The sequence below is a fragment of the Ptychodera flava genome, chromosome 8, assembly GCF_041260155.1.
Source record: "Ptychodera flava strain L36383 chromosome 8, AS_Pfla_20210202, whole genome shotgun sequence".
Taxonomy (NCBI): domain Eukaryota; kingdom Metazoa; phylum Hemichordata; class Enteropneusta; family Ptychoderidae; genus Ptychodera; species Ptychodera flava.
Genome location: NC_091935.1, coordinates 19,960,491 through 19,986,986, shown reverse-complemented (window position 1 = coordinate 19,986,986; position 26,496 = coordinate 19,960,491). Strand labels below are relative to the sequence as shown.

The following is a 26,496-nucleotide window of genomic DNA, read 5'->3' as shown; positions in this document are numbered from 1 at the left end:
CTTGCGGCAATTTCTCAGGATTTGTCTATGAGAAGAAATTTGAATAATTGATGTGGTTTTAAGAGTACTTACTGACTGAATGAACGGACTCGTTAATAAGTGTTTAGATACTCCAACTTTCTGAGAGTCTATAGAAGAGTTCATGAGCGACAAAGATAAAATGTAGCTGTAATAAATAAATACTTTGAAAATTTACCTTCTGCAGCCACCAATACTGTTTGCAGACGTTCAGTCTCTCCATTGTTTGAATGGGCATCACAGTAATATACACCCGGTCTACCAGCGCCAGTAGGTAAATAAAGTCTTCTTGCATAGCCCATAAAATCTTCATACCTATATCCTTCGGGGAGACTAGATCCTGAACCTGTATTTAACATTCTACCGTAAGAGAAACTTGCACCCACAGTTGACTCGGCATCTCCAGCTGAGTATCCCCCGATGAAAACGTTTCCACTAATACTTGGACTTGCTCTCGAAACGAAAAAGGTGACATCGAGCCTGCCCACTTGTAAAGAAGAACGAAATCAATAATATACCAATATAGAAACAGAATATTATGAAGCAACAGAATCTATGAAATATTTTGGCCATCATAAATAAGAGCAACTACAGTGTACCTGTTATCTATATTCTTACCAGCACAAATAAAGGCAACAACTACATGTATGTGCCAGTTATAGACCTTTAACAATCATTAATACAGACAACTACTATAAGTACCATTTATCGACATTTTTACTATTATAAATCAAGGACTGTGTACTTGTTAATATGAAAAATAAATGATTTATAGCATATTACCGTTACCATTAGCGTGAGCATTTCTCATTCTCGAATAGGAACAGCAAATTGAAAGATTTCACAGTCCAAAGTTATTGTACTACGCATTTTAGAAAGTTTCAAAGAGTGATTGCGAAATAGCAGACCTGACTACTGAACTTACTATCAGAAACATGGCAAACTCAGGTGTTTTGTCCCACAGCAAGGCAGTTTTCCCGGTTGCTAACTTGGGTGGGGATGATCAGTAATTCCTCTTATAAATCATGGAACTGGCTTTCTCGCCCGTGGGATGATAACGTAATTTTCTCTATGAACGATTGTTGGTTATGATAGATGTTCTGATAGTGTGTTAAAGTGTCTGATATCTGATATACAGTTAGTTCAAATATGTGATGCAATTACCGACATACCTCAAATCATATGAAAATAAAATGTTTGACTGATGACGCCCATATATGTCACACTAGTTGATAAAATGAGTATAAAACTTAATGTAGCCTCACGAGGAAACCTGTCAGGATGTCAAATAACTAATACAAAGTTTCTACTGTTGAAACGATAATTCGAAACCGCTCACATTCTCCGACATTTTCCTGTTTTGATATGTTGTTACCGACTGATAACAAACGTCGATAATACTTTTCCTGAAAGTTTTTCAATTGCGTCAATATATTACCTTCGCCATCTTTCAGATTCATAACACAAAATTAACATAATAAACGAACTCAACATATTAAAATGAAATGGAAACTGACTTGTTTTACGACTTGCGCAGAGAAATTATCAGGTTATATGTTAGCTAGTCGATCTGTTTTGTCACTCTTTTTTACGCCGATGATGTCGTATTTTTTGCAGATTCTGTTCGGGATTTGCGGGCTCTCATTGACGTACAGAAAACAACATTCAGCATTCTGCTCACCTTGTCTAACACATACAGAGATTCAAAACAAATTTTGACGACAAAATTTTATATCTAACAAAGCTTTTGCATTTCTATTGATTAAGTGTGCAAAAAAATATGATACCCAAGGTATTTCATTAATACAGTAGGAAAAATTTTGTTTGAATATTTGGTCAATATAACTACATATGGAATCAGACAAATTGCCTGGCCCTGATTTAAGCCTTAAATTAAGTACGCACATAATAAATGACATGTACTTGTCTTAAAAGCGATTATATCGAGTATGTGCCTTAGATTTACAAATATCATGCTTGTACTGGTTGAAGGTCAATGACCTTCGGAAAGTATTCGGCAAAATATTAGGTGCAGACTGGTTTATTTACGGAAGAACCTCTCTTTCAACTCCATGTAATTTCCAAGACACATGAGAGTAGACCAAGGGTCAAAGGTCACTCACCATATTCAAGAGCAAATGTGATTCCATATAGGTCAATACCCACCGAAAAACAATCCCTCGCGGTCCTTGTACTTACAAAAATTTGAGAAAAATTTCAAAGGTCATCTCAAATCATCCTAAAGTTTTTTTCTGGAATCCATTTGTTACATATTTGCTAATACGTAAAGACACTATTGTCTTAGCCATTGAAATTGCTGAGATATGAGAAAGTAGCTCGAAGGTCATTTTGGAGAAAAAAGGTGGTTCAAGATTGGTTAATTTTCAACAATATCAAAACCTTTAGACCTTGTTGATGCTTAGATATGTAAAACTAAGTCAAAGTTCATTAAGGTCATCCTTAATTTTGGTGAAAAAAAAATTGACGCCGCACTTGTCCATTTGAGCAAAAATGTCATGTTTGTTCCAGTGAAGGAGATTAGTTTATTATGTCAAGGTTATCGTTAGTATTTCGTGGAAGCAATTAGTTGAAAATCGAAAATTATATTTTACCCTTAGACTTAACACAGGGATTGCGGCCATTTTGAATTCCAAATATCTCACATTTACGGTAATTTGTTTCTCCGATACCAACATTAGCAGGTGACTCGGTCCTGAGTTTTATTCTAAGACTTGATTTTGAAAGAGATTTGTTTTCAATTTTAGGAACACTTGGGCAAAGGATAATATTTGTAATTTCGAGACGCTTACTACTTGAAGCAAAACCGAATGTGCATTAATCTGTAGTTTATATTGCGTACGGGGTTGCATTCCGATGTGTACCCATTCCTTCTGTAACAATTGAATCACAGGAAACTGCAAGCAGATTTTGGTCCGTCTATTCTGGAGGTAAAAGATATCAACATCACAGTACTAGACATTTTCATTGATAAGGCAATTACTGTAAAGACCGACTGAGTATGAAGTGATAAAATGTTCTTAAATCAGGTCATATTTCATTTCTTTCCTTTGTGTGGCAGAATAATATAAGCCCTTCCTCAACGATGGACCCTAGATCTTGTAAACATTATGTATATAGGAGGTCTCTACTATAAAAAGTTAGACTTTGACGGCTACACTGAGAGGAATCGTCTTGGTTAGTTGGCAAATTTGAATGAGACAACCTCACATGCGTAAATTACCATAATAACCATTCAAAACGCGTTACAAGTTGTTAGTTTGCGAAGAAGAGAGACAGTGCCCAGCCCCGACGACATTCATATTCAGTTAAATATGAACCTGCCCAGAGGAACAAATAGGTATTATACTCACGTACCTGTTAAAGATATCGGCAAGGATAGGATGATAAACTCCACTAATAGGAAACATGTCTGATCCTTTCATCAAGGTTTCAGTACTTTTACTTTGAACAGATTCTTATGCGCCTTTGAAGAATGTCTTCACCTTTAAATATTATTTCCTGCTCAGTGGACGTCACGTGACACAATGATATCTATAGACATGGTTGGAAAGCAAATTTACATAGCGTCCTCGTCTCTGAGCCTGTTTTTGTATTTTGATTATGTGTTTTGTTTTGTTTTGTTTTGTTTTGTTTGGTTTGGTTTTGGTCTGGTGAGGTTGTCGTTGTAGTTTACTGTTTACAATTGTTTAAACATAAATTCACACCTTCTGTGGCTAAATTAAAATGAGTAGCTGTTGTTTCCCGTTAAATGGTTTCTGGTCGCAGGATAGTTAGGCCATACCACTGAGCATCTCACACTGTACCTTTGGAAATTTCGTACCATTTCATTGGACTTCCTTGAGTTCGAAAATGTTAAGAGGTGGTAGGGCTGTGATATGATTGTATGCTTACCGAAAATATTTAACTCTCATTTTGATGCATGGGGCAGTAGGGGAAATAGATATGCAAACAGATAAAAGCCTTTGGGTAAATTTGTGAAATCGAGGTCAAAGGTCATCGAGGTCACTTGACATTTTATCACAAAAATTGTATCCCATAGTATCCCCTTGCCCACATGATATAGCGTCATAAGGTCTCCTATCATATCAAATATGAAGGCTGCAGCACTTGTGATTACTGAGTTATGAATATATATGTTAATCTGAGGTCAAAGGTCATCGAGGTCACTTGACATTTAATGAGGTACAGGATATGGCGTCATAAGGTCTCGCATCATAGCAAATATGAAGGGTGTAGCACTTGCAGTACCGAGATGTGAACATATATGTATATTTCGGGTCAGAGGTCATCAAGGTCATGTGATATTTCATAAAAAAAATGTATCCAAGAGTTATCCTTATAAACAAAAATCAGACCTGTAGCTCTTCTAGCTTGCCAAAAATTAGATATGTGCATCATTAATAAGGTAAAGGATGTGTCGTCATTGGGCGTCCCATAATACCAAATATGAAGGGTGTAGCACTTGTGGTTACCGAGTTATGGACATATATGTATATTTGAGGTCAAAGGGCATCGAGGTCATGTGCTATTTTGTCAAAAACATTGTATCTTATAGTTATCCCTATATACCAAAAAATCAGACCTCTAACTCTTTTTACGAGCCCAGAATTAGGTATATGTATAATTAATAAGATACAGGATGTGGTGTCATAAGGTCTCTAATTATACCAAATATGAAGGATGTAGCACTTGTTGTTATTGAGTTATGGACATATACGTATATTTGGAGGTCAAAGGTCATCAAGGTCATGTGTTATTTGATAAAAAGATTGTATCCCATAATCCTTAAATACCACAGATCAGACTTCTAGCTCTATTGGCTTGCCCAGAATTAGATATGTGCATAATTAATGAGGTACAGGATGTCGCGTTATAAGGTCTCTAATCATATCAAATATGAAGGGTGTAGCACTAGTGGTTAATGAGTTATGGACATATATGTATATTTGGTGTCAAAGGTCAACGATCATGTGATATTTTGTCAAAAAAAATTGGAATTGTATCCCATAGTTACCATATATACCAAAAATCAGACCTGTAGCTCTATTTTTAAGCCCAGAATTAGGTATGTGCATAATTAATGAGATACAAGAAGTGGCTGGTCATTATGACATATGACATTTTGTCGAAAAACTTTGCTCCAATATTTATCCCTATGTACCAAAAATCAGACGCAAGCCCAGAATTAGATATGAGTGCAGGAGGATGCCAAGGTCAAAGGTCAAGTGGAATCTCCAAAATTGTAGAGCGTAATTTTGTCCCCAACTGGGCATTGTCCAATAGACGCTGGATTTGTTGGACTTAAACATAGACCAGAATAAGCCATTGCCATGGCTCAGCTGCATATGTATAGGAGAGGTCAAACGTCACTGAATAATGTGAAAAATAATATTTCAAAATCTTCTTCTCAAAATCGGCAGGGCCCATGACCTTGATATTTGGCATGGAGGAGTCTAGCCCTAGGGTCTACAAAATTTAGGACATAACTTTGATTGATTATTTTTTATTGCAAATAAAGTCAATTTAAAAGTTTAATTTCTATATATAGCCGCCAGGTCACGTGACCAATTGTTATGGTTATGTTATCAAAAAAATGTTTGGAGTTTTACCTGAGTGCTAAATTTGAAGTCTCTAGGTGCGTTGGTGTTCCCATGGCAGTTGCATTTAGGGGACGGAAGAAGAAATAGAAAATAGTAATTATAATAGTCGCGCCAGCGGCTTACTGACTACGCATGCGCATATTCATAATATACTATGCGAGTAACCGGAAGTGTACCCTACTTTCATGGGCGCCGCCATGTTTTTTTGAGTACTCGTAAATAAACAAATACGAAACGTGCAAATTATTATATAACATGCCATTCATAAAATATATCTCTTTTATTAGCCAGTAAGTATTATTATCCACCTTGTCACTGATACAAAATATCGTTAATATCACGCATAAAAAATAGAAAAAGGGAGAAAACTGTCGTGCATATGAACGGGGGAGGGGGCATACGCAAAGAATGCTGGGATTGAATTTTAGAAAAGCGCCCCCTGTGTCAATAATTAGATCCAAAAATTGCCAGTTTTTAGACGGAACGCTGTAGTTTTCAGCTTGCAAGTGGAAGGTGGGCAGTGCGGTTACCATTGCAATGATAATTATTGCATAATACGTCCCTTGTTTAACGCAATTGGCTGTTATCATGGTAAAAATTGCCAATTTTGTCCAACATTTTTACACATTACAGAAAATCTTTACCTGCACTGCTGCAGGGTTTGACGTCGTGTACGTACGTGAACTGCTTTCATCAGAGGGAAACTGGGCATAGTTGTCATATGAAGCAACAATTAATTATATTTTATCATGAATCAATACAAATAACATTGCCAATCTTAACCCCTGGCGCGACACCAAGGGCTGAGCCCTATATAATATTAATTATTATTATTATAATATAACAATAATTAACAGAACAATTACTAGAGTCTTTCTGACCCGTGGTCTCGAAACCGTAATTCATCAATCATTATGCCACGTGGAAAGTAGGACTATTATGTGGCAACAAGAACCTACGTTATATTGTTGTCGTCATAAATAACGGCAACTACAATGGAAAAATATTATTGCACTTTTACTCTTACAAATTTTAAATATTTATATTGTCTTCTCTTGTTTTGTTTATGTTTTAGTTTGATGCATAAAAGTTTTATCGCAGAAAACATCCTTATAGGGTTAATTTTCCGCACTTTTGTTCATTAAACAAACTTTCCTTTCTCTGTACACAGTCTGCACAATTCAGTTATACAGTGCTTATAGGATACGTCGTAATTGTAGTCGTAATAGAATAGTAATTGAAGAACACATGTAATCTCCATAAAGTTTGGCTTTCAGGAAAGAATGACTTGTTGAAATAATTTGGTATGAATCACTCATGTATGGGATATAAAGCTTGATGGATTCCAACATTCAAAGTATCAAAGCATTACCTATTTGCTGGAAAGGGCATACTTCGAGTGCGATCTACTGACTGCAAGCTTCAGCCATCAGAATGAAACTATTAATGTTGTAGACAAATTAAAAACAACGGTAGGATGCAAATGATTTTATAAATCTGTTCTCGGACGTTGCACATCCAACAGATTAGGAGAAGTAGACACTCGTCTTCAGAGTCACCTGTGTTACATAGCTTATAAATTCTCAGACGTTGACCTAGTTTCTTACTTCAACTTCGGCGATCACTAAGTTGACGACGAAAATGCGCAAAGCCTTGACAAATTTATTATTACGTAACCTTTCAAGATAAGACAATTTTCTCTATGTACGTTCTAATGTTCTGATAGATTGTTCACAAATGCCTGATACTTAACGTATTCGTAGTTCAAAACATGATTTAACGTGATTTAACGCGATTTAATTACCAACTTCTTTAGCAACACACCTAATACCATTATAAAGTAAAATGTTTGACTGATGATGCCCATATATATCCAACTAGTTGATCAAGATTTATACATAACTTATTATATGCCTAACAAGGCACCTGTCAGGATACATATGCAACAGCTTCATACAATAACTAATACACTGTTGATGCGGTAATTCGAAGCCGCTCACTCTCGCCGACATCTGCCTCTTTTTTGTGTTTAAAAACTGATAACCATACGTTGACACTATTTTTTCCGTAAAACCGTCAATTACGTCATAATATTGCAGTCCTCATATTTCAGGTCCACAACACAAAATTGGCTTTGGAAATGAGTTAAATATCTTTAAATGACACTTAACTGGAAACTGCATTGTTTCACGACTTGCACAGAGAAAATTGTCAAGGGATTTGTTCTTAGCTTGCCGATCTGTTTCGTGTTTCGTCTGTTCTACACCGCCGATGTGGTAACTTTGTAGATTCCGTTCGTGTTTTGTGGACTCTCGTTGACGTACCAAATAATTCATCTGCAGCCTGTTCTGAATACCACAGCCTGTCTGGTTACAGGTATGCACAAATATTACCTAAAAAATCTTGTTATTGTCTTACTCTTGTTACCTGTTTAAACACGTATGTGTTTCAAACTTTTATTGACCACTTTAAGAACGTCCGAGGTAATGCACCTATTTATCTGATCGATTTTACATAATTGTACTGTTCGTTGCGACGAGAGATCTGCGTATAACTTCTAGTCGCGGATATTTTATGTCTTACGGTTAGATAGCTTTTACGGTATGTGCTCCATTGCTGTGGAACTCACTGGCTTCGGAATAAGCTGTACTAGAAATGTTCCTTCTTTTTAATATGTTTTGAAAACACTTTTCAAACATGACTTATAGCAAGAGGACTAGTCAGTACCGGTAGTACTATGTATTCCTGCGAAAAGCACGTAAAACTATTTTAACGAAACTGTAGCCAGAGTCCATAGTTTGCATTGATAATGACATCGAAAACAACCATCAAAACATGGCGTTAGCCTCTATGATCAATTTAATTATAGTCAGTCGAAGAGATTTGGGTTAACCCCCTCCAAATCTATGGCAGAACGTGACGTTACAGGCCATATGGATTGATGGCAGCATGCCAGGAAATCCCAAGACGATTTGACCGGTTGACCTCGCTGTTAATTTTATGCAGGAAATTACAATAACAATGCTTGGTCGAATGACGCAGTGCCTTGAGGGTGGGATCGCCAGTGGTATAGGGGGAGGAGTACCTTTCCGATGGTGATAAGTGGTGCAGATTACCGTAGCCTAAGTGACTTGATTTCCTGTTGACCAGTCGGATGGCAGAGTTGCAAATACCTGGACTGAACCATTTGGTTTTTTGTGGGTGTCGGTGGTACTTTGACAATAAAAGTAAAGATGCACATATATTGAGTTTATCGTCTTGTTTATGAGCGGCCAGTATTTCCAACAGCACAATTCTTAAGCTCGACGTACACTTATGTGCATTTGCCCTTGAAGAAATAAATAATTTCGAATAAAACATCGCGAATGTAACCACATTCCTTAAGCTCGACGTACACTTAAGTGCCCCAAAGAACCATGAAATCGCCCGACTTTCGATTGAAGAGATGAGTTTTGCCAAACCGCGTGTACAGAAAAAGTGGCAGATGACTTTATTGTTAGAATCATAGACAGTATTGCGAGATGTAAAAAATGTGAAACAGGCTCCCCACCTAACTATCCTAAATGTTTTTTGTGTCGAGTTTGTGTGTGATTCGTTTCGAAAATGTGTTCCTACATTCTTATCCGATTGTTTGTGTTAATGAAATGTTTGTTTCGCTTTGGATATTTGTAGAGAAGTTTGGATTAGTGTGTACGGTAATGTTTTGTTTTTGTGGGGAAAGCTTATGGTGAGACGCAGCCGGACCTATGTTGTTACAAAAGTTGATAAAGTCGGCCTTTGACGCTTGCATTTCGAAACCCGAGTGTGGTTTCTCATCAGTCGCAGTGTAGATTCTTTCCTTAGTTTGTGTTTGTGAAAATTTATTTTAATGCATTTTAGTGGTCTTGCTTTCCGATTAGCGAGGCAAGTATATTAATTTTGGTCACGTTGTGAGTCCGTTTGGTGGTTCGGTTTGTTTGTTCTATATTTCTTTACTTCGGTAAATTTTGTTTTGACTGGTGTGTCTTTTAGACTTTTGCGGAGGTTTGTGAATTTTTAGGCAATAAGTACCACTGCGGGGTACGGATTTTATGTTTATTGGATCAAGATACTTACAAGTATCCTGGTTGATGTGCTTGTTCTCGTACATTTTGATTAATAGTTCGTTTACTTTGTTTACTGTTTGTTCTGGCTTGTTGTGTATAATACTGAGTGTTGCGTAATTGCCTTTCGCATTCGAGTACGTAATCGTTTGTGTTGACAATAACGAAAAACCGACCCTTGTCGAAGGGTTATTTTCCCGAAATTTGTCCATTGTTTGCAAGCTGGTTTATCGCGATTCTTTTGGCACGCGACATGTTTTGTTTCCTTGTTTGAAAGGGTATCTCTAGAAGTGCGAGTTTAGCAGCTTCAGATAGCTTTCAAGTTTTTGTTTTTTTGTTGTTCGTGGAGTCCAATTTGACTTTTCTTTGAATTGGAATTGTTTGTGTCTCACGATGTAGCGTAGTCACATTATACGACTTTATTTGTTGAAATCCTTAGGTGGTTTTATTCTGTTTGGTTTTGTTGGTGTCCGAATGAATTTTAAGGCTTTTGCCTAGTACTATTTTTCGGAGTTTCATAGTTTGAGCGATGATAGGTTGTTGTTGAATTTCATGTTGTTGTCGGCTTTTCTTTGGAAATAGCTGATTTATTTCCACGGCCATGTTTTCTGTTACGTTACGGTGATTGTTTATTTTGTATTTAATGTTGTGTTTCAGTTGTTTGTTATGTGTACGATTTTTGTTATTTCTTTTAAGTGTTTGTGTGTTCTATGTCATTTTATGGGGTTTTTTTGGTAGTTCTCTTTTTGGAGTATTTGAAAAGGGCCGCTTGGTATGGGTTTTTGTTAGCGCTTGGCGCGTTTGTTTTGGCGATGAGCCTAGCTTTTTTATGCTTCTTTTCGCCGATTCGATGTGCTTGATGAGTAGGTGTTTGCCGCCTTCTTGTCACTGTGTGTGCGTACATGGCACAGGCACTCCTTAGCTGGGTAGTCTGCTAAGTAGATCGATTTTCGGATAGATCTATTGATCCCGTAGTCGATATGCCCGCCACTGCAACCTAAATACTCACTTAGGATAGTGTTTAGGTTGCAGTGGCGGGCATATCGACTACGGGATCAATAGATCGATCCGAAAATCGATCTACTTAGCAGACTACCCAGCTAAGGAACGCCTGTGGTACATGGACAGTCTGCATAGCCCTTGAATGTGGTCTCGATTTTGATCAAACTTACAATTTAAGAGTATATATCAAAACTGATAAATGATTTATGTGATTACTGTACCTATAGATAGGCTACATTCAGGACGGGCAGCGACGGGCAGTAATTAGTAGGCAAAACAGGTGGTTTTTACCGTGGGCAGAACTCGGTGCAATGATACTGAACATTAATAGTAAGCCTGTCACCTTGAAGGTAATGCTGTAGGTGAAACAAGGACTTCAAACGCACGATGGTACAAACAACACCACAAGTGAAACGTACACATAGAAATACACGCGTTCCTATGTTGTGCCCACCCGGGCCACGCGATTAAAATATGACTGATACTGCTGGATAGTGTTAATTGGGTCGGTAAACAGTCAATTAATAGTTTAATTGACTACCTGGGTGATTGGCAGGTCGTGTCCAACGACGCATATGCAAAGCAGGCCAAAAGACAAAAGCCCCCAAAGATATTGACAGCTGGCCAGGGGTCACCATGAATACGTAATGACGCTTCACTACGCAGAAACTGCGTAGTCAAGCCCTTCTTAACCGGTCAAATCCTCTTGGCATTTTCCCTCATGATCAAGTGTACACGTGTTTTTACACATGGAAATGACAAGTCGTGTTCTGAGGACTGGCGAGATTTGATATACCGTCCCGTAATGATAATTTAACAAAACTTGTATGACATTTGAATAGTTGAAACATTGTATCTGTTAGTTCAAGGTGAACAAGTAAACGTCATCACCCAACCTTGTAAACGCTTCACGATATGCGTGTCGGGGACAGTTCATTGAGTACGAGCCACATCGTAAAAATATTTCGACAGAGGCTAGACTTTTAATTCCTTCAGTAACGAAGACAAACCCAGTCTAAATTCAGTCGAAGGTTAAAAAACGTTTCGTGCAAAACTTGCAATTAGTCCGAAAATAAACATAACTTAGTCATGATGAGTTTATTTTCGGTGTCACCACAGGGTCTCGCGAGCAATATTCGTCTAGAAGTTATGAATATGATCAATAAATGTCTCGTATTAAACTTTTTTCGTTATACAAGCTTACATGTGTCTAGTATGTGCCTATTACTTTACCCTAGGTATCTGTGTATAGTATTTCAAAGAAAATAGTATATATCTGGTAATTGCCTTCACTAATCCCCTTCATTAATTTGTTCTGCCGATCACCGACGCGGAGGCTTATCCCCAAGCACCGAGGTCACGATGGATTACATTAAGTTTTGCGAGGAGCTATGCATTCCCAGGAAGTTGGTAACATCTTATCCCAATGGTAAACCCTGGTTTGATCGGACTGTAGCTACCAATCTTCGCGCGAAAGAAGCTGCTTTCAGATCTGGCGACAGTTCAGCTATGAAGAAGGCAAAATATGATGTTGTGAAGGCGATTAAACATGCGAAACGCCTGTATCGAGACAAGTTAGAAAAGGATATTTGGCAACTGACTCACGGGAATTGTGGAAAGGCTTTGATAAAATCATGCGGTATAAACCAAAGTCAAAATCAGCTCCAACGGATGATGAAACTCTTCTGGATCGTTTAATGAATTTTACGCGCCATTTGACCGTCCTTTTGACATTCCACCAGTCATAGTGAATCGCTGCCTCCTCTGTTTGAAGCTTTGGGACCTCCGACGCACTTTGAGTACATTGGACGTGAGAAAAGCTTCTGGTCATGATGGAATTGTCCTCGCCTGTTACGATATGTAAAGAGGAACTGTGTGAAATCTTATGTGTGATATTTAACTGGTCATTGAAAACGAATCACGCTCCAAATGTGTTCAAAAATCCATGATAATTCCCGTACCAAAACGCATTCCGGTTACTTGCTTAAATGATTATCGTCCAATAGCTCCTAAATTTACTGTTATGAAATGTCTAGAAGCTATTGTTAGGAAATAAATAAATAAAATACATTCAATCGAATATTCCTGCATCTTAAGATCCATATCAGTTAGCCTAAAGAACAAATAGATCCGTTGATGATGCTGTATCTTGGGTACTTTTCCAAGTTTCTCAGTTCTGGATAAGAACATTCCAAATTATTGTCGGCTTTTATTCATTGACTATAGTTCAGCATTTACTACTATATCACCTTTTAAATTATATGATGAACTCATTAACTTAAATTTCAATCCCTCGATTTGTAAATGGATTCTAGATTTCTTGTTGAATCGCTCCCAAGTCGTGAAATTGGCAGTAACTTTTCAAATTATATAGTCCTAACCACCGATACACACCAGGGTTGTAACCTGTCACCGATACTCTATTCTTTGTTTACACATTGATTGTGCTGTGAGTTCTGAGGAAAACAATTTAATAGTATAATTCGCCGATGACACAACCCTTTGCGGTGTTATTGAATCTGACGAATCATCATATAGGAAACATGTGGACGATACAGTTAAAAGGTGTTCAATAACAACTTGGAACTGAATGTCAAGAAAACAAAGGAAATTATAGTGGACTTTCGTAAAAATCCATCGGAAATTACGCCTCTTACTATGAATGGTACCGAAGAAAATAGTTAATTTTTTCAAATTTCTTGGTGTCTACTTATCTGCTGACTTGAAATGGGAAACCAAAACTTATTTCATAGTCAAGAAAAGCCAGAACGCTTGTTCTTTCTGAGGGGGCTGAAGAGTTTTTGTGTTAGCCAGAACTTGTTGATTAGGTTCTATCGAGGAGTAATGAGAGTGTCTTGACATTCGCAATCACTGTCTGGTATGGTAATATTACAATGAATGACCGGAAACGACTCAACCGGATCGTCAGTACCACTAGCAAAATTATTGGTTGTAATCTTCTATCGTTAGACACTCTATACAAGGACCGTGTTCTCAAAAATATGTCTCCATCGTTAATGATCTGTACCACCCTGCACACAATTTATTTCAACTTATGCGTTCTGGCGAACGTTCCCGTTCCATCAAGTCAAGTTCAAATCGGTCCCCAAAGAGTTTTTACCCTACAGCAGTTTGCATGTTAAATGAATGTAAATCGAGTACTGTGAGAGCTCACACATCTCGTCTCTCATAGTTCCTACACATTGTACATCTGAAGTCGGCACTTTTATTTAACATGTTATTTTATTCTGTTTGTTTTATTATGTGTATTGCTCTTTTATTCCGTTTTTTGATCTCACTGTCTGTCCTTTTGATGTCGCAAAACCAAGATGTATTTCATTGTATGTGCACTAGCGTATATATGACAAATTATTATATTATTACCAAATACATCATAAGGTCCGTCTACTTGCTTATGAGCTGTTAACGAGTTATTTGGTCAGGGCGATAAGCCTCCGCGTCGGCGATGGGCAGAACAATTTTATGAGGGGGATTAGGAAGGCAATTAGATATTATTCCCTAATATTTTTCTTCGTTCAGCGAAGGAAATACTTGTGATCGACGTAATGACCGTGTCACCACTCGTCTTCGACTCGTGGTGAGACGGTCATTACGTCACTAGTATTTTCCTTCGCTGAACGAAGAAAAATATTAGGGAATAATATACTTATCACATGCACAAGCCAAGAATTCGTTTTTTTTTTTTTCAAAATAAATAAGTTTTCCATGACGACTCCGCCTTTAACTTTTGAACTACTTTAGGAATAAATATCAGTACGCCGTGCACAAGTTGTCAATCATTTCCAGTCGTCCGTCGTGTGCGTTAGCGCTCACGTTCGTTCGTGTATGGAACAAATGACAGCTCTCTGTCTACACGTAGGCTACCTTCCGCAAAGTCATACTCCATTTCAAAGATAGCATAGTCCACGGTCCCTCCAGGGACCGTGCATAGTCCTAGAAATTTTTTCACAGACGAAGATACGCTATTTTTCGGGAGCAAATATCGACTGAATCTCGACGCCGCGAACACTGTAAACGTCGCGCCTGACCCTGTTTGCAATGCATACGGAATCCACGGTATACGCGACCAGCTTTGAGTTCGTTGTTTCCGCAAATTATTCACGTAATTCCTTCGGAATATACAGGCCGTACACTCTTGTGTTTACATTGTTCGGATTAGTAATGTCGTAGTCTGTGAAATTTCATTACATGACTTTTGATCGTGGGAGAAACATCGGCCGCCATGTTGTTTGTTTACATATTTACGAGCACACTGAAGGTCGACAAAAAAGGTTCGACGCACCAAAATTGATGACATAGACGCGGGTTGTCGTGACGTAGAACGACAGAGAATAAATCCCGTATTTTTTGTTCGGAGACGACAAACTTGGCTTGTGCATGTGATAATTAACAGATATGGACTGTTTCTTTGAAATACTATACACAGATAGCTAGGGTAAAGTAATAGGCACACACTAGACATAGGTAAGGCTTGTATAATCATAACTTCTTAACGAAAATTGCTCGCAAGACCCTATGGTGTCACCCGCCAAGCAACCGAGTAGCCGAACGCAATCGCTGCACAGATATCGAGTTATCCCGCTTTAGCACACACTCTGTGAGATTTCCGGTTAAATTTTGTGGATTGACAATCCTTGGTAATATCCTTCAAATTCGTGTCTGGGATTTCCTTTATATGCCTTACACACGATTTGACCCAATTTGGGATAATTTGATGCTGAATTACTGTCGCTTTAACGAAATGTAACTTTATCTGTTTTTCTTCTTACGTTACACACTTCTTTTCCCGATTGATTTGTAATATTGCCACATTCAGCTACATGGCACCTAACACTTTTGAGAAATTTCAAAAATATGAATATCCAATTATTCCAAATAAGTTCCAATCGTGTTCTGTGTTTCTTTTGTTGTGCACCATTTCAGCTGTTAGACTAAGGTGTTTTTCAGGAAGTATAATTGTCGCGCCATATTATTCGAATGCAGACTCGGAGAAAAAAATGCAGAAACGGATTTGAAGGGTATTGCTAAGGCTTGACAATATATAAATTTCAAACGGAAATCTTGCAGCGTGTTTGCTAAGGGTGAAAAAAACCTATTTTTTAAGGTTAGGCAAAACGGTTGTCACGTGACTATTGTGCAAATAATGACTATGTACTATGCACAGTCAGATTTACCAATACCAGGGCTTATGGAAAATATATACTTTATTGGTGTTTGGGACTTTTATAAACAGAGAAAAAAATAAAAATCTGAAAGTGTCTGTAAGGTATGTTGCTACTTAAAAGAAAAAGGAGCATCAGAGTTCGACCGAACCCACAGGGACCAACGCCCGGTTTGCCTTGGCCTCCAATAAATAGGGCTTGCTACAACAGTTTGACTGACCGGTTTATTTTCGAAGTACATGTGGAATAAAGCTAGGTCTTTAACCCTGTGTTTTTTGGCCAATTTACCAATTACTGGATCATATTCAGTCAAAAGACACTAGAATCATTAAAACGAATTAGGTGAACAGTCTATTTTTGATGTTCATATAAAAGTCTTCCTTCACCATATTTTATGCTGATATAACGTAGTCGGTTTTGCAAGAACAATGGGGAAATATGAGTTTCCCGGAAATTTAACAGACTGAGTCATTTTATATCCTGAATGTACAATAAATAGCAAGAGTGATCTGAAGAGAGACATAAATAACAGTACTTCCTTGAGCTTGCGCTCCTCAGCGAAAAGGCAAAACATGAATGCAAATAGATTAGATGCATCAAAGGGAATGGCAAAGCAATATTTTAGATATGTTGTATGTAATTATGGTGTGTCCGGTGCCTGACTCGCTTGCACTGCGTTATATTTGATAAAAATCGTTCATCTTGAAAATGAAATATCGCTTTCTTCTGCTACATTATTATTGCCAATGGCACATTGTACTACGGCTTGTACTTACAGGATGATTTTAGAGCATGAATTTTCAATAAACGATTTCTACAACTCGGCCTTGATTCAGCCCTGAAGATAATTAATGCATCTTTTAATGCACAATGGTTCTCGATTTTTGAATTCGGCTTTAAGGTAAAATGCACTTCTGCGGCAGATAATCGGACTCTCAGAGTTTTACAAAACTCTTTTGATTTACCGCTCATGTTGAATGTTTAATTTGCGACTTCTTATTTTTGTGAAAATCGAAAATTACATATTTCCTTAGACTTAACACAGGGATGGCAGCCATTTTGAATTTCAAATACCGTCACATTTGAGGAAAATTCTTTCTCTGGTACCAAATTAATAGTTGGCCCCCATAATTTTTATCTTGATTTTGAAAGAGATTTGCTTGAAGTTTCTTTGGGGAACGCTTCGGCAAATGTTTAATATTTTTATTTCGAGACGCCTTCTACGTTAAGCACAATTAAATGTGCATAAATCTTTAGTTTACATTATGTACGGATATACATTCCGATGTATACCCATGGTATTCTTCTGTTAAAATTAAATCACAGGAAACAGTGCAAGAAGATTTTGATCCGTTTATTCTGGAGGTAGAAGATATCAACATCACAGTGCTGGATATTTCATTCATAACGCAAGTACTGCGGGAAGACCGATTGAGTAGTGAAGTAATACATGTTTTGAATCAGTAATATTCGTTTCATTCCGTTATTGTTAAGAATAATATAGGAACTTGCTCAACGGTGGACAATAGATGTTGTTCCATTATGTAGGAGGTCTCTCTAAAAGATTACAACTTGAAGGCTACGCTGAGAGAAACCGTCTTGGTTAGTTGGCACATTTGAATGAAACAAAACTCACATGTTATATATTACAAGTTGTTAATCTGCAAAGGAAAGAGACAGTACCAAGCCCCGACGACATTCACCTTCAGTTAAGCATGAACCTGCATAGATGAATATGTATTATAATTGACATACCTGTTAAGGATATTGGTAAGGATAGGATGATAATCTCCACCAATATGAACATGTTTGATCCTTTCATCAAGCTTTTGGTACTCTGACCTAAAACAGACTCATGTTCCTTTGGTTAATGTCTGTTACCCTATAACCTCATTTTCCTGCAGGCAGACTTCACGTGACACATGATATATATATGGACATGAATGTAAACATATTACATCCTCGTACTAAGCCTAATCTTTTGAATTTGTTAATTTGTGTTTTTTTCGGGTGTTAGTTTGTATGGTTTTATTCGGATAGTTAGGCCATGCCAGTGTGGTTCTCAAACTTTACTTGAGAAAATTTAATTTCCTACCATCTCATTGGAACTTTCTTGACTTTATGCTTTGGTTTTGAAGTATACTCATCACTCTATCACATGAAAATAAAATTCAGTGACACAATGGTCTGTTTTTGTTTATGTAAAAAGTATGATGATACCTTGAAAAAACACATTCATATGAGAGAACGTGTCTAAATGAATTTTTTTTCCAGAAACTGGGTTCAAAGTACAATGACCTTACATATCTATCTGATATTTGCAACTATCCTGAAAATAGTCTTATAAAAGGCATTGAAATGTGAAGTTAGGTATATTGATAAACAGTCAATATAAATTTAGAGTTTAATATAAGGTCTGAAGCCATGCAACCAAAAGAAAAGCATAATTGACTGGCATTGTCTTTTGAAATACGTATCGAGTTCATCGAGCAACCTCTGCGTTCACAGTGTGTTTCGTCTCTTTTGGTGCAATATTGTCTTTTTTGAATAGTAAACTTATACATGGAGGTAAGGATGAAGAAATGGCACGTCACAAATGATGTGCGCAAAAAACAGATGCCTTGTAATTGCGGCACTGACTAACTGATAACGTTAAAAAATAAATTTCCACTTTCTTCCAAGCACTTTTACAATTTCTGACGGCTTGATTTTGCGTCTGATAAAGCATACTGGGGGCCAAAAATTTTTGTTAGCTTATCGAACTGTCAGAACGGAGCAAGCGTAAGCAAGCGACGTCTGACAAATAATGACACATCAAAGTTTACTGCACAAGAGCAGCCGCCACTGATGTGTGATACTTGGAATGCACAAACAAGAAGAAGAAATGAGTCCATGCCACTAGTATGAAGACCCTACATAACGAATGCATTGGTAGCAGATTTTGCGCGCTTCCGTACCTAATTCACTTTATCAATTTACGGACTTTTCATAATGTATTTTGTGATATCTTCCAATATTTTGTTCACATTTTCATTTACAATAGCAATGAATACTGCATTTAATGCGTATTCAGTGATTGACGACTTGATAAAAGCGGTATTATCACAAAAATGGAACAGATGTATTTAGTATTGTAAAAAGTAGCAAAAAAATTTAACAATAAATATCAAAAACGAAGTATTCAACATATATAACACCCTCAATAACCACGTCACTTTTGAGTAACTGTGCAATGCGACACAATGATATGACAGAATATTTAACAAATAATAATAAAGCTGCACAACAAACACGGCAATGGAACATAAAGAACAGAATTGAAATAAACAAAGAAATAATAAACCTGAACAACAAACACGGCGATAAGGAAAAATGCGAATTAAAAATAACATAATGAAGTAAATACAAAGCCATAAATTGATAAAAAGGAACCCAAAATGTCTCAATAAATTTAGACCAGCATCAGCACCTGCAACTTGGTCCCCTGAAGTACAAGTTATAGGAAAAGCTTCACATGGGAAAGGTGCTGGGTTCGAGCCCAGGCAGCGGTGTTATTAAAAAAACATTGCATAACTGACAAATAACATTTTTTCTCGCTGTTCAATTAATGGCTGTTCCTTCCACTATAGGTATCAGGATGAAAAAGAAGATGTGGATAAAGTTCGAATGTCACAATTAGAGGGAATGAAAATGAAAACCGTGAACGTTAGGACCTTTCTTTTCAATAGTTTCCCGCTAAGTTTCCAAGCCCCGTTCCTAACTCTTACTCACCATTTTAAATGTAACCTTTGACCTCATTTCCATAAGTACACACAACTTTGACGTCATCACTTTGTGGCATACCACTTGTACAATGTTGTCAACTAACCCTAACCCTCAAATTTGGTGTTGGTATTCATTTGCTTGATTCTGTGACGGATGAAGCACAGTGGGAAATTGGAATTGGAGTTAGCTAACCAAAGTCTTACGCTAGCTCCGTTCCGACAATTTGGTCAGCAGACCCTCGCCAAATCCTGGCGGCAATTTGCTTCACAAATCACAAATATAAGCAGTCGGATATTGTGAATGTGATTGGAAGAAAGTGAAAATATTTTTTATTTACCAGTTTAGGTTAGTTATCTGCAAAATTAAAAATACAACGACCAAAGTGACCTGATGGGAATAAATTACTGCAATAACAATTAACCTAAACGTAGCGTTAATCAACGACAAATCATTAAGGCCATATATTGTATATGACATCATGATCTCAACGAAGGTAACCGACATAGCGATTTACTGCCTGCACTTGCTGGGCTTGCAACCAGTGGTTAGTATATCAAATAAATTAAGGCCTTTTTGCCTTTTTGACATATTTAGAGGACCATCAAATGTTGATCTGTTGACGTAAAGTTGATAACAGTAACATATACCCAATTTTATATCAATATGGACGCATTTGGTACTTTCATCTTCATTCATAGCAGTGTGCGCGTAATAATCTAGTGCATCTACATATATATAAGTATGCAAGCCATAATTGATTAGAATGCTGCCTCAACATTTACCACATATATTTTGCTGCCAAAAATACGTATGTACTGCGGCTCTGTAGTAGAAAAATTTACACCATTCCTTCAGATACAACAGTTCTCATGGATTACGAGTTAAGGTATGTAGTCGTGCAAAAATTTAAATATTCAAAGAATTGTCACAACTTACATCTGATTTGTGTTTGCTTCAGTCAAAAACTCCTGAACGTACAGTGGTTTTAAAACATTACCATAGCACTTACGTGTACTTACCCGTTTGATAAGTGTAAATAATTTCAAACACACACACATATGAGAAAAAGCAAAGTGTAATGCCCTTAAAGATTTACCGTAAAACAAGACAAAAATCCAAACGACGACGATCCTACCATCAACAAAAGACCTCGCCCTACAGTCTATGTCAGCCCTTTGATGCCATATGGAAATCTACATTGTCATGTGTTTTTATTTACGACCGTCGTGACAGTACAATGCGAGAAACCAATACAATATTATATTTTATTTAACTCGGATACTTTGATCTACGCAATCCTTAATGCCTTCTGTTATCTCAATCGTTTCAACATATTTTTGTAAAACGGGGCCATATCTCAACAAAACATTGAGGAGAGTTGCGTTTTTTCTGAAGAAATGGGGCAAGTTTCGACCGTATCATTGTCCATGTTGAAAACAGAAAGGTCAGAAAGTAGTTGCAATACTAAGATTTAAGTCCAAACACCGTTTTCCATGTCGCTCATAGTTTCTTTGCCAAGAGAATTAGAAATGAACCATCATTGAGTCCTACTTGGGTTGCGCCCCTCGTATAAAGTATATAGATTGATAACATAAATGCTTCAATTCATCGGATATTACAATTGTACATATGAAGAATAATCTTTGGAGAAAACAACGACAAATTGCGAATGAACACGTAAATTAATTACACCTGCAACTCTGATAGACCCCAAGATCAATTAACAACAATAAGGGTGGGCTCTTTTACGCGTATATTTACTTAAGTTTTTTATCCGTACGATTGTACCGTGACCATATCCTGGAAGAATGATTAAGGGGACGCTGCACCAAACACAGCATATTTTGCTCAAAAATCACTTTTTTGCAAATATTTATTCAATTTTAATAAATTTGTTAACGAAGATTCAAATATTGGTTGGGTTCACCTTGTAGATTTATAAATGCTATTTAACAAAATGACTATTTTGTTTGGCATTAAAGTTCTTACATTTTAAATAAGAGGCATTTTAATTTTGCTTATCATGATTTCATCAATTTTGTTTAGTGTCTTTCTTTAAACCCTTGCCATTTTAGAATGAGGGTAGATAATGCCAAATAAATAGTCGTATTTTGCTACATATACTCTTCGTTCAAGTGAAATATTACATTTCAGAAATAACGTCAAATTTTTGACTGAAATTAATTTTTATCATTTATACCAAAATTAAGGGTTTTTTACCCCAAACATACACGCATTTCATCCCTTGAGTAAACTACTGCTGCCATACTAAATTTAGAGTCTCTGCATTTTGAAAATATATATAGTATGAGGGGGTTTCCTTGTCATCTGTGATGATAAATATTGCTTTGAGAAAAAAGTATTGTCATTATGCAGTTCCACCTTAAGGCAATCGCTGTGCTTACAAGATTTCGAATCGCTGTATTGATAACAATGGTCGGGTGCATCCTTTAACTTTAACCCATATCTAAGGTATTATTTGAGCCACGCCAATAAGATATTGTTTTAAAACCCCTACTTCACAATATCAATTTCTCTCTCCCAATCTTGCTCTCTCGACGTCCAACACTAAGATAAAGACCACAACACACCATGACAAAACATATAAGGAGTTACTAAAGCAATGTGAAATAAAGACAATTATGATGCAACATTATCAAGTTTCATTGAATTTTTTTAATGGACAGTCCGAATGCAATACAATATAGTGAGACTACCTTTGCGTGCACATGAGCTAGCTTTTTGTTAGATTATTCCAAGGTATTCCTTGTCCGGATTCTAAGTCACATGAGGGCTTTCGGCATCAGATTTGAAATGCCATAATACATGTTAACTTTATGGCCAATGCTGCATTCTAAGTTTTTACTTGTAACTTGAACTCATGCGGCAATGAATCAATGCCGCTGTTCTTACCACCATGTTCATAAAAAACATTTCAGAAAATAAAAAAAAAAAAACATTTTAGAAAATACATCTGACATAAAATTTAATCCTAAAAGATTATAAAACCACAATAAACCACAATGATAAATCAACTATTGCCAAAAGCCATGTATATTTTGCACGATTGTGACAAATGAATATTCTTGATCGATAATGAATAATTATGAGTCCATCTACTTGTATTATTAACACGACGTTTTATAAACTTCGTGAAAATGGATCAAATTAGTTGTATGCACCGTACATAAAATAAGTAATATTTAAATCACGAATCAACAATTCGTCCAATTAAAGTTTGTTAAAGAGTAAAATGAACGTGAGATTCTCATTGAATAAAATATCCATGTCAAGAATCTATAAACAAATTTCGTATCGCATATTTCTCAATACATCCATCTCATCGCATCAATCTAAACAGTTATAAACTTATGTCGAATTATGTTTGATCTACAAACAATGTTAAATCTTAAATACTAAATACTTGGTACAGTCTAGACTAAACGTTGTAGTAAAGATATGATCCCAAGGCCTAAATACAACTTTCTTTGATATTTATTTTCAAATAGGCAATGCAAGGGCATAGAGTGCCTCAGTAGTGATAACACGTTATGAAAAACTTTGGCCCAAAATTCATGTTAATTCATTGATTCATTAATGTTAGGTGTTCTTGAATATAGGCTACCGTATGGCCATATTTTCAGTCGTCATAATTAGCATTCAAAACGTCTTGTACATCATTGTGATAACAGCTAAGTGTGAACTACTCGAATCTAATAGAATCACAATTTTTAATTATTGATCTGAACATAAAACCTAACAAACTTAAACAATTACTTTTCCAATTAACACGTTAACTTTCGGAAAATGGTAGATAACAAAGATTATTACTCATTGAGACTAGTCCGAATATGAATTGTATGGTTTTCTAGCTCTGCAGTGTTAAATACTAATCGGTACAATTGTCACTACAATACGAGGATACAATGGTGATCATCTGAAAGGATTCACACATGTCCCACTGATACTTCGACATAGAACAACTGGCCCCTCGTCCGACGAGTCCCTGTGTCAGCTTTTATCCATCAAGGCTTTGTATTCTCGTAGAACAGAAGATGGGCGTCACAATATTGACGAACGATTTCATAGCAGAGAATATATTGTTCCTGTAAAGCAAAAAAGCAAAAAAAAGCGAGAATGATGATGTCCTAGTGGCATAGTCTCCCCAAAAATAGATATAGATGAAAGATGTATACTTCATTCATTTCACAGTACAGTAGGATTACAGTAGGACTAGACTGGAATCCTATCCTTTTTTGGACGTACGGTGAGCAAATTTTCATCATATAATAGATCAAAACATTGGAACTTCTCACAATGTTAAAAATGATACCGCAATTTACTACGTTTTCTCTAATCTAAGTAGCAGATACTGATGGATACAAATGTAACCACGAGGGTATGAACGATAACATCTTTAATCATTGACATATGTTACGGTAATTGATGTATTATGTCGATATTTAATGGACGCAAGAAACTGCCGATTTCTTGAAAAATGCAATGTCGTGTGCAACTGAGAGAAGTGATATGATAAGCATAGCTCAGGACCTTCTCAAGTTTTCCATGGGAAAATTTGGTTGTGGTGTGTTGAAAAACACAATTTGACTGGCCAATTTGGACGTTTTTATTGCACGTTTTGTTGGCACGTTTGTTTTCCTGGTGCCTGAGAGTCGCAAAACAGCCTATTATCCTCGGCCTATGGCCTCGTGACACTGACTGTTTCTTCCGACTCTCAGTCCCTCGGACAAAATCATAGTCAGTCTGTATGTTTCATAATTAATCAGCGGTCTCGATACAAGATCTGCCCAAGAACATAGTCATGGCAAGTACAGTAACAGCTAATGAGAGAACGATTGTTACTTAAATAATGACAAATGCTGTAAGTTAAAAGCAAATATAATTATGAAAATCAAAAATCTTTATGTACTCAATCTACATATGCTAACAAATCAAAACCAATAGCACTATGTGCAGGTATTAACGTACTGAATTTTTGATCACTTTGACATTTCAGCTAAATTTGTATATTTGTTTTTCAACGTATCGATTCATTGAAAATATGTCACCTTCAAATGTATAATGAACAATGCAGATACAAATTTGTGTGATTTTTAATGCGTTTCCATACTACGACATTAATGTTCTTTCAGTAAGTCTGATATTAACATCTTACCAGATTTTCAACCTATGTTTGTTCTCTTATTTCGCAAGTGACTTCACAGCCTCAAAAACATCAACCGTCTGATCTACTTTGATTCGTTCACATGCAAATGAAGCAGAACAGTAAACTCCACTGCGTCCGTTACCATTGCTGTGTGTAACAAAAATTAAACATAATATGTTCAGGTTTAAGATGGAATTTATCGATATTTGATATTCTTTGCAATTTATTACAAGTTTTCAAAATGACGACTTACATGCAGTGTACAACGATGGCCCGGCTCCAGTTTCTTTTGCCGTTTCTCAACCATTTCGATCAAATCTGCTATTGTCCGAGTTAGTTTCCCACCTTCAGAAGTAGCGGACCATTCACGAATTTGGAATTGTAAGACAGAAACAGATTTCTTGCCTGAAATGGTATCAGTAGCGTTTTAGCTTTACCACAGTAGCAAAAGTTTACATATTAGCGATACGGCTTGATGAAATGGCCGATTGACCTTACGCAACGCGAAACTTTTGCATGTCAAAATAGGCTTAATTCGAATCCATATAAAAGTTCCTGAAAATACATGCATCATATAGTGAATGTCAAAATAGTTTGGAACTGCAACGTGCTTGGTGATTACAAAAACGTTTCTGGCGATAGAAAATGACGCCAACTGCATCCATTGCAAACGTTCTCTTTTGATAGATTTTGCGACAATTAAACCCAATATGAAGTCCTCTGTTCTTACTTACAGAACACGTTCAGTGTGCGGTAGGAAATACCAATCGTTGTGCCGACCCGTACACAATGTACTGAGAAAAAATCCTATCGTTAGTACGCGTTTTGTGCTGTTTCATCGCCGGGAAATGTGATAAAGGCAATATGAGAATGTTTAAGCAATCAGTGTACGGGTGAGTTTTTTAATGGGAGCGTAGCAGCACTGACGATGTTGATGTAGCAAAATTTATCGAAGAAGAACGTTTGTAATGAATGCAGGTGGTGACATTTTCTATTGCCAGATACGTTTTTCTATCCACCCTAGCACCTAGAAATGCCAAGGTATTTTGAAATTCACTTTAGTCAAACATCATACTAACCCGACATTCAGCTAGTTTTCCGTAACAAAACGGACTGAATACGTGTATATAATATATATATATATATATATATATATATATATATATATATATATATATATATATATATATATATATATATATATATATAGATATATATATATATATATAATAAAGAAGTAAAATACAGACAATATTTAAATTACCCGACAATTCAGCTATTTTTTCGGTAACAAACCGGCTGAATACTTACCATTGAAACAGTCATTGCTCTCTCAGTAACCAGACCATTCTGTTTTACTTTATTCAGTTTCACTTCGAACGGACCAATGTATTTATTGTGTCCATCATCTGGCCAGTATTTACTGCGGATCTTAGAAAGGATGACATAATCTCATTGTGATGTCATGATATCGCACGGCATGGGAAAATATCAACACAAGCTCTGTCGTGTTCTTAAGGTATTTAGTAAATTTTATTGGGTGAATAAAGTAACCAAGGCGTATTTTTCCTTATGACTTTTCTCATTGACACTTTGTGTGCAGTTTTCAGCTATTAGCACAATGAAAATCACAACAATAAGAAGAATTTGGTTCAATC

The 26,496-nt window shown here is 36.6% G+C and overlaps 1 protein-coding gene across 1 annotated transcript in view; it reads right to left on the bottom strand.

The window, feature by feature from the left end:
* LOC139138004 (uncharacterized) overlaps positions 1–26,496 on the bottom strand; it is a 66,431-nt gene that overhangs the window by 27,101 nt on the left and 12,834 nt on the right. The window contains exon 8 of the mRNA XM_070706223.1: positions 26,150–26,269. Coding sequence (XP_070562324.1) covers positions 26,150–26,269 — 120 coding nt within the window. The remainder of the gene's footprint in view (positions 1–26,149; positions 26,270–26,496) is intronic.